Raw genomic sequence first — 15201 nt, forward strand, 5'->3', positions numbered from 1 at the left:
GTTCACACTCTGTACAGACTATTTATACCAACAGTGATGCATCACCGTACTTCTTTTACTGGACTGCTAATCGACAGAGAATGAAGGATAAAGAGGAGAACGAGACCAGAAAGAGAGACAGAGCATGAAAGAGACCGTGCATTCAGCATATTGACTTAGACAAGTACACCATCATGCACCGCCGCATATTACAGCGGTATGTTTGCAAGCAACTGCAAAGAGCTTCAATCAGAACGCGTCATGAGGGAATTTCTCCACCATCTGCTCTCCTTCTCTGGTGCTTCCGAGAGACGTGGCAGCGTTTCTGTTGCTACAACGGCAGATCGGTTATTCTTGGCCTGGTTTATTACTCCTTTTTATTTATTTATTTTTTTTAATTTACACGCTTTATTGATTTTTATATTGTCCAAAAGGAAAAACTTGGACGCACAGCCAAGCAGCGTGTGAGCAAGTAGGAAGTGCGCTAAATTAATTATTCTTTCAGACAGACCTAGCACTTCATAAACACACGTACAGTATTCTGACTCGTACGTGCGTGCGAATCGCGACAGAGATCATCGCCGCACAGGGGAACGGCCAGGCTAGACGGCGGAGTCATGGAAAAAAAAAAAAAAACCCGGAGCTAAATGGCGTTTAGTGTAAACCGCGGTGTTCTCCAGCCCCTCAGGCTGTAACCAGTGACATTTAATTGAGGAGCAGGGGTGCAAAATTGGCTGAAATGCACGGTGTAGAAAGAGCAGCAGATGTGACGATGGCTACAGGTGGAGTTTTGCTAACCCTCCGCAGCGAGGCTATCTGCATAACCCAGGGTGGTTCAGGACTAATAGGCCTCAGCGGGGTTTGGGGTAAGAGAGTGTGTCCGGCATGTTTGAGCGCGACGCTCGGGAGATGCCCTTTCAGGATTAATCTTTGCTAATCAAAGCCTCGCTACAATCAATCGCTAAATTGGTCTCTGGTCAGCGGAAGAAAGTTCTAGCTCCAGCATTAACCGAAAGGGCAGAGCAGTCGGCGCTCGGTTACAGACCGACTGGTCCAATCACATCGCCGGGACGCGTCGCGGTCACGTTCGTCTGACTAATGAGTACTGAAACCAGTTTGTTGCACCATGACCAAGTGTGATTAAAACTGGAGGGTGTGCTCAGTAGGAGCAACGCAAAGAGGAAGGAGGAGACTACATGGCGTTCAAAATCTAACCATTGACAGTCAGGTTTCTCAAAAAGCCCTTATACACACACTCACTGTGCACTTTATTAGAAACACCTGTACACTTGCACATTCACACTGTCCTGCGGCAGAAGCACAACGCATCAAATCATGCAGAGACAGGTCAGGGGCTTCAGCTGATCGTGGCATGGATGTTGGGCTGGTTTGAGTGTTTAACAGAGAAACTGCTAATTTCCTGCGATCGTATCGTTATATCGCCCAGCCCTCGAACCTAATTTACTTTTGGTTATGGTTGTCTGTGCCAAAAAAAATTAAATAAATGTGACGTCGCCATACTGGTAGATATTCATCTATCTAACTGCTTTCACATTATGCACTCACAACAACGTGGATACGCGAGCAAACGCAAACAAACCAATCAGACTCAGGCACGTGTAATTTGCAATGCAAAAAAAAAAAGGATTTAGGAAACAAATCAGATTTTCCTTGTTATATGATCAAAGCCTTTTCTCATTTTTAAGACTCTCGAGTCACTGGCTTTAGAGATTAGTTGAGAAGGTAGATCCTCGATAGCAGGAAACAGTAAGCAGGAGAACGCTACTGATAAAAGGTCACGATGTTATTTACCCATCATGCATCAGGCAGCATCTCAGCACGATGCATGCTGGGTAGATAAAAGCTGTGGCTTCCTCTGTAGAGCAGGAGTCAGCTGCTGCTACCGCCGCTGTCGCGTCTCCCTCCTCTTCCCGTTATTAATATGCATGCTAATGCACCTATTTTATGGCTCGACGGTTCCGATTCACTTTAAAATCAATTATCCATCTGGTACACCCATACTCCGCACCAGCTCGAATGTGTATTAATTTCAGCAAACATACATGCAGCACAACACAATAAAGATAAATGGTTCGATTAGGACTGGTAAACAAAGGAGCCGAGGAAGGAGTTTTAATGAGATCTGGCGTAGAAGGGAACCTACAGTTCCTTAAATAATGAGTCCTGATCTTCGGCTGCTTCCCCCCCCCACCCCCTCCTCCTCCCCCCTCCCCCCACCCTCCTCCCGTTCGAATGCAAATTATACCAAGTTATGTCGCGCTGCCCTGCGTTTTCCAATTTCATTTAGATAAGCGCGAGTGTGGATAAGTCTGGAGTTAATATTTTCACATGAGCACTCCAAAGACTCTCTGACTCTCTCTCTCTCTCTCTCTCTCTCGCTCTCTCTCTCTCTCCCCTCCACAGCTCAGCACTGAACTGTAAGAACTTCTGAAAAGTTCACACGGCTTGTTAAAAGTTCAATCCGACCAGATTGCTGGGAAAGCTGGCAAGAAAAGGTGGCCCTAGTGCCATTTACATACTGCTGCTACCACAGCACTGTCGCTAAAGGACATGAATCAGACTCTGTTCATTTCAGGGTGCCTCCTCTGAGCCACTGCCCACTGTGCTCTGTGTGTGTGTGTGTGTGTGTGTGTGTGTGTGTAGGGATGACTATGATAAAGTGGAAGCTTGCATGGTGGCTCTGGAGCGATGAGGAGCTCCTGAGATTCACCGGTGCTGTCATTAGCCAGAGCAGAGGTCAGGCAGATGGATTGGTGAGCCCCTAATAGAGCATTATCCCAATTTTCCTCCTCATTTGCGCTGGTAATGCGGCCTGTGCTTCAGTGGGCACTGCCATACGCCTTACGATGCCCTGCCCCGCCTCCACCGGCTCATTTCCATATGGGACGACCCCGAGGGTCAGGACTGCAGCTTGGTAGGGCTCTGGCACATCACATCACTAATCAAGAGTGACCTCACTTGTCAGGTAGGCAATCAGGAACGATCAACCTTATTCTATCTTCAGTGTGTCTCACTGCTGGGGGAGGAACCATGCTACTGATCCAGCTCACAAGGAACTATTTAAGAGCCAATCATATACACTATATGAGTGGGATATTCAGCCGAGCTGGTGGACCAATCAGGCTCTGTTATGATTTGTGAAAGAGAATCTATGAAAGTCTGTAGAAGCCCCTAGGCTTTAGATGAAGTGCAGATTGTAAATAGCGCCTCCTACCTGCTATTTTACACAATAATTCATTTCAGATGAGATGTAGCTTTGTGATGTTGAAATCAATTATATAACTATTTTTGCTACATAAGCATGGGATCAAGCGCAAAATGTTTCCGTGCGAACATGATCCGCACCTGGACAGCATGAATGAGTGTGTGTGTGTGTGTGTGAGAGACTTGGTACTCACTCAGCATGCCCATTCCCAGCATGAAGGCGTCCATGGTGTAGGGCAGACCCCTGGCCCTGCCCCGTGTGCCCGGGGGGAACATCACCTCTTTGGGCTGGGCCTTCTTACATTCTACCTGTAGACACGACGAGACACAGCCGTCACCAACAGCACAACAACCACTCAAACATGACGCTTATACATCAAGGAGACCGGTTCCTATAGTTACAACATGTTAAAATCCTTTGTGTCTTGGTTTGAGACTTTTCCCCAGTCACAGATGTAATAATAATAATAATAATAATAATCTCTACGCCACGATGCAGACCGCTATCGTCGTTTCCTTTTTATTTATTTATTTATTTATTGTGAAATACCCCTGATCTGTGTGCATCCCTGTTACAAAACATCGCCCCCTGTCGGATGTACGTCGCACAATTTAGCTCGTACTATTAGTAGACGCACTATTTCTGTCCTGTTTACTTCTGCAGCGCTGCCCGTGACGTCCGCTCGCCTGTGTGCCGTTTTATTTAAAGCACTTTCCCGCAGGCTCGAAATCGAAAGGCGGATATCGCCAAAATATTCCTCCCTTCCTCTCCACCTCTCCCTTTCACTCCCTGTCTCTGACTGACACTTTGGTCCTGACCGCAGCAGCTGTGTGTGAGCTCTGAGCACACACACACACACACACACACACAGTGTCAGATAGGGACAGGAGGAAAGCAGTCTTACTTTTCACCTGTGTGTGTGTGTGTGTGTGTGTGTTTAAAAATTGCTCAAAGAAATGACATGTATGCACACACTATACACTCTCGCATGCAGAGCAAAGAATTAAAATAAAAAAAAAAACATGGAAAGAGAATCTTGTCCATCGTTTGGAGAAGGATAAACAGAGCAGGTGTGTGAGTTTGTCTCAGCAAGTGTGTGTGTGTACTTGTATGCGAGTGTGTTAGATCCGTCAGACTCGCTGTAAAACTGAGGTCCTTCAACAAATCCCGAATGGCTGAAATCCTGTTCACTTTGCGACGTGTCCAGTACAACATAACATCACTGAAGGACCTCAGTACTAATTCACTTCGACTTTTAGGACACGCTTTTAGATATTTTTATTATCGGGAATTAAATAAGGAAACAAGCGTCCATCGGGTCCCGAAGTCTTTCTTCATCGTCCGGTCTCTGATTATAACGGGACTTTTATTAAAGGCGCTTGTTTGGCGAAGCAGTCCCCCCCCCCGCCCCCCACCTCCACACCCCCACAATATAATAAACCGTCACAAACACTTGACAGCTCACGGAAACCTACTTCTCTAATCGTGACTAAAACGTTACCCTGCTGAAAAACTTTTGATGAGCGGCGCACGGTGAAAATGACGTGTGTTTATTCATTAAGACACACAAAAGGACCCCCCAAAAAATAAAGGTTTCAGGAACGTGTGTTTCAGCAGACTTGCGTAAGGCGACTAAAAGTAGACGTTGGGATCATACAATATAAAACTGTAAATATGATGAAAATTCAAATATCATTCGAGCGGGGAGATTGGTCCTGACAGCTCCCGTGCGTGTGTGTGTGTGTGTGTGTGTGTGTTCTCATATCTATGCGAGCTTGTGACAGGAGTCTGCTCTTTGGTAGGCCAAGCTTGTATTCGCTGAAATTGTCTGGTGCGTCGTTCCGCCCTGCTCTGCTGCAGCGGTGATCGACTCGTCAGCCTGCCTGCCTCGGGCCTGTCCATCTGAGGGGCTAAAGGCTGCTCTCTCTCCCTCTGTCTCTCTCCCTCGGTCTCGCTCTCTCGGTCTCACTCTCTCGGTCTCACTCTCTCGGTCTCGCTCTCCATCTCACATTCTCAAGTCTATTGCAATTCACAATTCATCTCTTCTAAAACGTCAGAAAAAAACTGAGGCCAAGACAGTTGTTGTGTAGGAGAGAACGAACACACACACACACACACACACACACACACACACACACACACACACACACACAGAGAGAGCTCTCCTGCTGACACTCATCACACCGACACACTCAACATTCATCCGAACAATCAAGGAAATATTTTTAGATCCAATCAGAGGAGAAGAAAGCAGAAAAAGAAAACGAGGTGATCACACACATGTAGAGAGAGAAGAAGGTTGTGCATGTTTACTTCACAAGTAAGATCTCAAAACACTCGGTAACAACACCGCGACCAACACGTCACGCTAACACCAATCTGATGGTAATGATACCTCTGTAAATCAACACCCGGAAATGTCGAGAAAGTCGCCAGCTCCAGCTGTCCTCCTTGGTGCCACACACACACACACACACATTTTTTTTTTTTGCTGTCTGCCTCTTGGGCCGAGTCCTTTCCATTTAAGCAGCCAGCGCTCTCACTCTTCAGGACGACAGGCGTTTGCAGAGAGCTGTGATTTTCCAGCAGGAGCACACCCGGCCTCCTCTAGCTCTGAAATCACTCTGTGTGTGTGTGTGTGTGTGTGTGTGTGTGTGTGTGTGTGTTTGAGTGAGAGACCTCAGGCTGCCTCGAAGGTTGCCTTCAACCCGAGTAGGTGCTGCCACAAGCCCGAATTTTATATCAAGACGATGCAAAAATAAGAATTTGACATCTCCGGTTCCTCACAGATACACACGACTGATCTTCGCGGAAAAAAAAAAAAATGGACACTGCCATGATATTACTCTGTACAAAACTGCTAATCAAAAATATCTAGATGGCAGTATAGCCTTGTTAGCAGCCAGAAACCTCTGAGTCATCAGCCTGGTGTACCGTGTTGTGTTCGTCAAGAAAATATAATGTGCCTCAGTGCTACTTCACTATTTGGTCAAAATGTAAGGAATAACGCACCCGAGGGCATGCTGATATAGGAAAGTCATCGACGGTAGGGTGGTGTGGCGCGGCATGTCGTGTGTTACAAAGCTCTTACACTGGAGACGCCTTCCATAAAAGGTTAAACAAACGTCTCCTGACAGAAAACATCACAATATCAACGACTACGCAGTCCCCTCTGACTGTATTTGAGATCAAGAGATGAATCTGAGAAGAGAGTTTAGAATTTCACCTCCCACGTGACTTACAGGCGTGTCGAGGTAACACGGTGTGTCCTGTTAGACTGAATGTTTAAACAATAAACAGCTCTACACATCTACTCTTGGTTTCAGCCTTAATGCGGTTATTAAAAAGGATAAGCCAACATGAAGATCAGAGAGCTGCCTATGGGAGGAAAGCAAGACACTTCGAAGCTGAGAAAAGAGGGAAAATCAATCAGAAGGCATTTCACAAAAACGTCGGACGGTACGACGATTTGGAACGTCCTGAACAAGAAAGAAACCACTAGTGCGCCGAGAGCAACAGACACCGGATGGGTCGGCCAAGGAAAACGGCTGATGACAGAAACATTGCGAGAGCTGTGACGAAAAACCCAAAAAACCGTTCGAAGAAGACGTCGAGAGCAGAAATATAAAGGCCATACCACAAGATGCAAACCACTCATCAGGATCAAGACAACCATCCAAAACACACCTGCCAACTCAACAAAGGACTTTATCGGGGGACTTGAAGAGGAGAGCGTAGAGAGAAACGCCCTGAAACAAACAAAAACTGAAAGATGCTGTGGTACAATACACACAGACACACACACACATTTTTCTCAGACAGCTTTTAAGAATGCCTTTGACAGAAGAACATATTGAAATCGTTCTCATGGCTGGATCAGGAATCTGTCGAAAGGTTGCGATGGGCGTGCAATTACACGCTCAACACCAGATGTTTTAACACGAGTTCATCACGAGTGGGAGACACGACGCCGTGTGTTTACAAAGAATCCGAACCCGTGAAGACGATGCTTTGTAAATAAACTTACATTCTGCTAAATCGTGTTAATTTCCTCGGAGACTTTTTGGGACACCCTGTAGAAAATGAATCAACACGTTCTGACCAATCAGAATCAAGCATTCAACGCTGCCGCCTTGCTAACCGGAGAATGCAGTTTTCTACTTTTGTGCAGCGTCAACTATCAACACCGAGTTTTACATATACGATTTTTATTTTATTTATTTATTTATTACCCTGCAAGGAGTGTCAATGTCAGCTATTCCTGTTACACTGAGGGCACACGCAGGTTTGTTATTCCTGCAGCGAGAGGTTAAAAATGAGCCTCTGGATGGACGGCGAGTAGGAAGAGCCTCCAGGGATGCTCTCTGTGTGTGTGTGTGTGTGTGCGCGCCTTATTAGCTTGTTCAAATGTCCTCTTCAAGTCCTGCTGTCCCGTGTGAGAATGTGAGCGCACTCATGGAGACAGGACGGAGAAAGGACTGGTTCCTTCACGTGGATTTGAGAGCTGTGGGAGGGGCTAGGCTGGTTTGGGTGGTGGAAAGAGGAAAGAGGAGACAGGAAGGGAGTGGGGATGTTGGGGAGTGACAGTCAGCTCTCTCCCACTCAGCTGCCAAACTGCCAAGCGGCCCACAAAAGCGCCGGTCCACCACAGCATGCTGATGATCACTGACTGGAGCCCATCTGCTTCTGTAAACCCCCCACAGAACCACCGCTGATCGCATCCTCGTCACGACAGGAGCGTCCGTCTCGAATCCGATTGGTCAGAAGTGTGTGTCGTTTCCTACACTCATTGCTCCGACAGAAATGCCCTTCTTCTAACGAGTTACCGCTTCTATAGTAACAGCACACTCACATTTATGGAAGGAGTCTCCAGTGTCAGAGCTTTGTAACGGTCAGTAAGTTTCACTGTACGGTTTCTCTCTAACGTGACCCCCGTTTTTCTCTTTCTTTGAGAAGCAACCGTCTACAGCTGCCATGTTGTAAGCAAGAACAGGAAATAACTTATCCCACAACGTAAAATATAACTATAAACGGATAAAAACCGATGACACGTCAATCGTTAATCGATTAGAAAACATTTCGGGGGGGGGGGGGGCTTTTTCCTCACGCTTCACCACACCACCCTGTGGCTGATTATTTCCTTATTGTTTACACACACCCGCTTTACTGGCCACCTTTTTAGGTGTAGAGAGCACACTGTGTACTCTGCATCAGAGTCGGGTTCTGACCGGAGACATTGGGTTGGTGGACGGTGTCTCACCCCGACAACACTGCTGTACCTCACACACCCGTACCAGCGCCGCACGCCGACAACGAGAACGACCCGACACCTAAATATCTCCTCAGCAGTGTTTGCCTGATTAACTGGTAACTATAACAGTTAAGCAAGCTCTTTAACTCTAATTGACCAAATCACTGAGTAAATTGATCACAGCGCAAGACTTTCTAGAAGATTCTGCACCTTCTACATACAGTAAAGGCTCTCCGTCATTAACTTTACACATTGACGTGTTCATCCCACTTAATGCACTTTCATCCCACTTAATGCAGAAAGGCAAACAGTCTTACAGGCATGTCTGTCAGAAGATAACATCAAGAACATTCTCTCTCTCTCTCTCTCTCTCTCTCGCTCTCACACACACACATACACACACTACTGTATTATACATACGTGCGATTACAAAGCAGCGCTCAGAGCACACAACAATGTGCCTCTCAAATGAGAACGTACATAATTCCAAGCGTAAAAGAACTTCCTGCTGAACAATATGAAATGAAACGTATAGAACTGAGGTAGGCGGCGTCATTGGCCGTCAACGCCGGGGAAAGTGCAGAATCCATTATCTGCTCCAGCACAGTGTGTGTACAACCCTGTCAGACCAGAACGCATTACCGCCCTGCTTTTTTATTGAACCACGGTATATTCAAATCTTCAACTGACTCTGTGTGTGTGTGTGTGTGTGTGCGCTGTTCATTTACAACTCAATCATCGAAAACGTGCAGCAATACACACACTACACAAACGTGGAAGATGAAGCTAGCTCAAGAAATGAGGAAAAAAAAAAGAAACTCACACCAGAGTTGCCAGAAAAACGCCTAGCGCATGGAAACAGACCAGTTTACTTAATCATCCCCGGCTCCTCCGAGTTTATTTAACCCACCCAAAATAAACCAGTCCTTCTTCTATCCGTGAACAACACCGAGGTTCAGAGTTCAACCCTAGGTAAAGTTGGCGCAAAATGGAAAGTCAATCACTACCAGAAACAGCTGGGGGTTTGTTTGTTTGGTTTTTTTTTTTTTTTTTTTACATCCTGTGTCCTTTCGCATTCTGTGAACTAGCGTTTTCACCACTCACGTTTTATTTGGGTTTGATCTTGACTGCTATTTTATCCGAAGAAGCAGAAAAGTCCAGTTGTCCCACACGGGTTTGAAAATCCAAACCTAAGAAACAGATCTACAAACAGTGCTACTGGAAAGTAAAGGGGAATCACCCGTAATAACGTAAAGGCCTCCGTGTCGAAGAGGCGTGTATAAAACGATTCGGAATGTGATGCACGGTCAGTAAACACGGTCATTTGTAGAAATCCGTGAGAGAAAAATGATACAGGAGCGCAGGACGATGTACACCGGGTTCCCGGCGCGAAAACCCGTAAAACAGGAGGTACTCTAGGATTAGGGTTGGATACCTGTCCAGAACGACGCGGATTCGGAACGTGGCGATCGAATCACGATGTAAAAACCAACAATCAAACGACGACGGTCGGGAAAATCATTTCACGGACGGCAAAAATCAGTGCTGATGGATTGTGGGGGATTTATGCTATATATAATTAGTCACTTTGGGGGAATATTTGGAAGCACATTGCTGCCATGTAATTACAAGATAAGCGTCTGGTTATTGCGAGAAAAGCATCCGTTTACTACGAGCAAAGCGTTCCTGTTACTGCATCCCATAATGCTTTTCTTTTAATAACGAGATGTTTCTCATAGCAACAAGATCCTTTCTTCTATAATGAGACGCTTTGCTTATAATAACCATGCTTTTCACGTCGTAAAGAGGTGGCTCTTCTTTTTGCAACAAGATGTTTTTCACATAATAACGAGACGCTCACGGGGATTTTATTTATTTTTTATTATTTTCTTTTCTCTTTTTTTGCACGTAGGACCAGACTAAACAACTAGGAGACGATCCAGGCCTGAGGCCAATATTTTCAACTTAAAAAACACATCACAAATGACATGTTTAAGAGCATTAGCTCTGAGCATTTAAAATAATAATAATAAAAAATAAAACAAAAAAAAAAAACACGCAGCCTTTTCGAATTTATTCCCGTTATTCCCGGCCGGAAAAGTCCGTTTCAGATCGGTGCGTAAGATCCGTCAGATCTCTAGACAGCAAGCACTTCGATTACAAAGCCTGATGTATGAAAAATCTATAAAAAGGTCTTTAGTCATGACTTCTACACTGTTGCCTCCGAGTTTAAGAGTTTTTACTCACAGTTACACACGTGACGGATGAAGAAAAACGCTGTTGATTGGCTGTTCAAAGCCTTCGGAAAAGCCCCAGCTTAACAGCGTCCATGTAATTCACAGGAGCATGAATGAGATTACTTTTGAGACATGGGAGCGTGTGCATTATTGATACGCTTTGCCTATGACAAAGAAATCTATATTCTCCTTCCATCATAGCCGCCCCCCTGAACAACGCTGTCAGAAGCTATATGCTTCAGCGGGGGGGGGGGGGGGGGGGGTGGAAGGGAAAGGAAAGCCCACTGTACTTCACTGCATGCAGTTTGATGCTACCGAACACCATACTAATAGCTCTCCTTCCCATCAAAGCTACATAATACAGCTCTCGCTGTAGCCCGAGGAAGACTTTCCCTCTGCATTCCGTCGTCCTTCTGCTTTTGTACGAAGCCGAGCGAGCTAATGTACTGTGCAAGTCAGTCTCCAGCACCACTCTCCCTGGGCAAGGTCAGGCTCTGAATAACAGCACATCTACACTGTTCATTAGCTTTCTTCAGGAGCGGTCCTTTCTCCGCTGCCGTGCACGTCAAGAGTTCGGCAGTCGGATTCGGAGAACGTATCCGGCGTAAACACTAACTAGACCGAAAAGCGTTGGTGTGTGTGAAGTGTTTACTAGTTACTGCGTCCTAATGCTCGTCCAATCAGCTCTTACACGGTTTGGTAATTAGCCTTAAAAAGATGATTTAGGATTTAGCGATAAAACAGCGAACGCACCAGAGGTCTCATTTATCAGCGTCGTGATTAAAAGGTTCGAAATTGTTTCTCGCACAAAAGTCTCACACGCACAATATAATAAATAAATGACAACTGCTCATAACCGAAAAGTTCATTGCACAGTGGCGGAGTCACTGAGCTCGTTTAAATAGACACACACACACACACACACACACACACACACACATTTAACCGTATACGGTGTGTTTATAGTTTCAAAGCGTATCTAAAAAAAATATTTTGGAGGCTGCGATTTGATTGGCTCGTTGTACTTCTATGAAATACTTTGACATGATGGGAAGATAGTAAGATATTAAGATAATCAACGTTTTATTTTTAAAATAAATTCCACAGAATCATAATTTGTTATGGAACAAAAGTTAGCCGGGGCGGAATTAAGCAGACGCATACAGACGCGGTTTTACAGTCAATCATCGCCGGGCGGTTCGAGGGGAAACCTTGTTCGTTTCGGTTAAACGTAGACGCTAAAAAAACTTGGTGTCACTCCTGATAAAATTTTTTTTTTTTTTTAAATAGTTAATACGTGTCTAACGTTAGCGAACATGCACTGACGCATTTTATTTCATAGTAATAATCTTACAAACATACATCATTTAGCCTGACTGAAAGAAAACGATCACGATGACGCAGGGTCCGTGACGTCGGACCCATCGAAGACTGATCGTACACTTTTAACCCGATCTTCCTGAGGAAGAGAAACCAAGAAAACGACAGATGTCTCTGAGAAAAGCGGTGCTTGTGTTTGTATTGTAATTGACAGAGAAACTTAATTGTTTCCTTAGATCGATGCGAGGTCAAAAGCACAAAGGGTCAAACAGACCTGGAGTGTCGGTGTAAGAGGACGGCATCGGAGGCAGTGAAATCAATGCGCCGATCAATTTAATTACCAATCAACTCCCTCCTTTAGGGTTTAAGCAGTGCTTGCTGTAGCAATATGGTTTGAACCAGATTAGCTTAATGATTAGCAGAGAGGACTAAGGGGCTGTAAGTTGACTGAATACACTTCTTGTAGAGGGGTCTGAATCACAAAGCATTCTGTCAGAAAAGCAAAAAAACCAGTGTGTGTGTGTGTGTGTGTGTTGCCTTCCTGCTCATCCATCATCATCACCCACTACATCAGTCCATTAGTCGCACCGCACAAATTAATGACATTCTGAGTGGCTGTGATAAATGTCGCACGAGAGGACGCAGAGGCTCCGATCTACTAGATCCCTCTTCTCTCGCTCCTCCGTCTTCCTCCCTGTCCAACATCTGGGGAAGCGAGTCCGCAGTCTGTCCCGGTCTTTGAAGCTGAGCAGGAGCACCGGAGTCTTAATGACTAGGTCATTATCTGCGAGATGGTCACTCAAGCTGCTCTACAGGCAAACGGATAAGCGCCAGCAGCCAGTTCTTCAGATAACTGGCCCACTGCTGGAGCCAAATTGTGCCAAAAAAATACGACAAAAGGAGCGAGAAAGAGAGATGGAGAGAGAGACGGTGGGGGTACGAGAAAGGCTTATTGGTATGCGCTGCCATTTCCTGCATTTCGTTGATGAGGCAGAACTCACATCTTAACAAGCAAGAAGGGAGTGATCAGGAGCCATTGAGGAAAGAGAGACGGGGGAAGGGAGGCAGGGACGGCGCAAGCGAAGGCCATTTTCTCAATCACTCTCTCATTCCTGATTCCCGGCAGCCCTAGGGAGAGCGAACGGAGGTCGCAGCGGTAATCAGATCTGAAAAGTCTGTGAATGAATGAAGAGCTCTCCTGTTCTCACCCTTTCCTTCTCACTTTCCATCTTTTTTTTTTTTTTTTTGTCTGGTCTGTGGACAGAAGAGTGTATTCAGGCATTCCTCTCATCCAGACATGAGGAGTCCTGGGCAAGGATCTCAGCCAGACGGAAGAGCCTCCTGCAAGTGTAGGAGAGAATAACTTTCCATGGGTTATGGAGAAAGCTGTAATTCTCCACTACCCTCCAGCAGGCTGTAAATAATGACTCACGAGTTTCTAAATGACACTCTTTAAGTGTATCAAGTCCTGCGGAAGGTGTTGACTTTGATCCTGGCTCACTATTTAGTCACAATGCTGCCACTGATGGGCTGGGGAAGACGAGGAATAGGGAGGAGTCACGAACGTTAGCGGATCCGCGCTTGAGAAGAGTTAGAATAGGAGTCAGAAAAGGAGACACGGCATCCAGAGTTAGATTTTAAAAAAAAATTGAGCAATCTAGATCTTGGGGAACTTTAGTGGATCAACATGGCGTCATATTCGGTATTCTCTGGCTTCTTGATTAGAAAAGTAGTTAATACACACTCTAATATAATATTCAATAGTCAGGCTAGAGAGGATTGGACCATGCTTGCTCGTCCACATCAAAGAACTCCCACAGGGTCCAGCAGCAAAGGGCAGGGCGGTTAGTGTCGGTTCATCAAGGAGCCACTTCTTAAATTTGCGTCGCTCCTGAAATTTTTAGTATTTTTTTTTTTTTTTTAACCACCCCTTTCTCATACTTTAACACCACTGGAAAAGCCTTTCTCCCCTTATTATTCTCACATCTGTTCATCCCATCCCTGTCTCCATTTCCTCCAGATGTGCGCCTCGTGTCAGGTCCGTTTTAGGCCCAGTGTCCGTCCAGCAATACGTGACTTGAACCGAGCTCTGGTTTTAGTGTAATGAAGGAAGGAGGCTCCTGAATGTTTTATAGGCTGCCGTGTGTCCAAAGTGGAAAATCAAAGGCAGCTGGCAGAAGGAGTGTTCCCCTCTTTTCGTCTCGTTCTCTCCCAATCCCCTGCTGTGCTGGAATCCCTCCCAGGTCCATCTGGGTTGTAGGTGTAAAGGGGCATCCGGCTCATAGCTTAAAGTGCTACCTCAACAGATGGTTACAGCAAAGAAGAAAGGGGAAACGGAGGGGGCAAAAAAAATCCAAAAAAAACATCGGCATTCCAGACATCCCAACTGAAGCGCCGGCTCGAGGTTTACAAAATAGTAATAACAGTCATCATAATGATGAGGATGATGGTCGCAAATTAGCAAGTCAAATAAGCAATGAGGCTGCAAGCAGGTGATGCTTCTGAGCCTGCTTTGATCTACCTGGCAGAGAAAGAGTTTTCAGCTCTGAAATGAACACTGAAGGCGGGGGCAGGAAGGCACCAAACTCTTCTCAACCATGTTCCAAACTAAGCTGTTCTTACTTCACTCCTACGTCTCTTTCATTTAAAAACCGAGCCAGCGAAATGTCACCAAGACGAGAGAAGAACCACTGTTGTCGTGTACATGAACCAAATGGCCTCTATTAAATGCAGCATTTTGAAATACGGTCTCTTCTTTTTCCACTCACTCCTTTTTGGGTTTTTTTTTTTTGCCTGCCCTGAGGTTACTCATCTGGTAATAATGATGCACGCAATTTCCTGGCAGGCTCATTTCGGAGACAGGCATGCGACGGATGGCACGAACAGTGCCGGGAGGAGGAAAGTGCCAGAGATAAGACGTGTAACCAGGACCCTGGCTTTGGTGCTCCCTAGTGATGAAAGCATCTGATGCACGATCATACAAAAAATTGATTGCACTGTCTGGTTCTCATGAATCTGAAGCCAGATACTGTGTCTTTCCACAAGATCTGAACAGGCGGTGTGTGACGGGGTTGGAGGGGGAAGAAAGAGGGAGAGGACAAGAAATGAATGTGTGTGTGTGTGTGTGTGTGTGTGTGTCTAGAACAGGGATTCTGTTCTTGATACCCAAAGCCCACAGGTCCTGCCCT

At 45.7% G+C, this 15201-nt stretch overlaps 1 protein-coding gene across 8 annotated transcripts in view; it reads right to left on the reverse strand.

Annotated features, from left to right (window-relative positions):
* The window catches only part of msi2a (musashi RNA-binding protein 2a), a 218608-nt gene that overhangs the window by 38491 nt on the left and 164916 nt on the right, over positions 1–15201 (reverse strand). For all 8 annotated transcript variants that reach the window (XM_053646207.1, XM_053646206.1, XM_053646213.1 and 5 more), the window contains exon 9: positions 3399–3513. In XM_053646207.1, the coding sequence (XP_053502182.1) occupies positions 3399–3513 (115 nt within the window). The remainder of the gene's footprint in view (positions 1–3398; positions 3514–15201) is intronic.

This window comes from Ictalurus furcatus, chromosome 16, assembly GCF_023375685.1.
Source record: "Ictalurus furcatus strain D&B chromosome 16, Billie_1.0, whole genome shotgun sequence".
NCBI classification, from domain to species: Eukaryota; Metazoa; Chordata; class Actinopteri; order Siluriformes; family Ictaluridae; genus Ictalurus; species Ictalurus furcatus.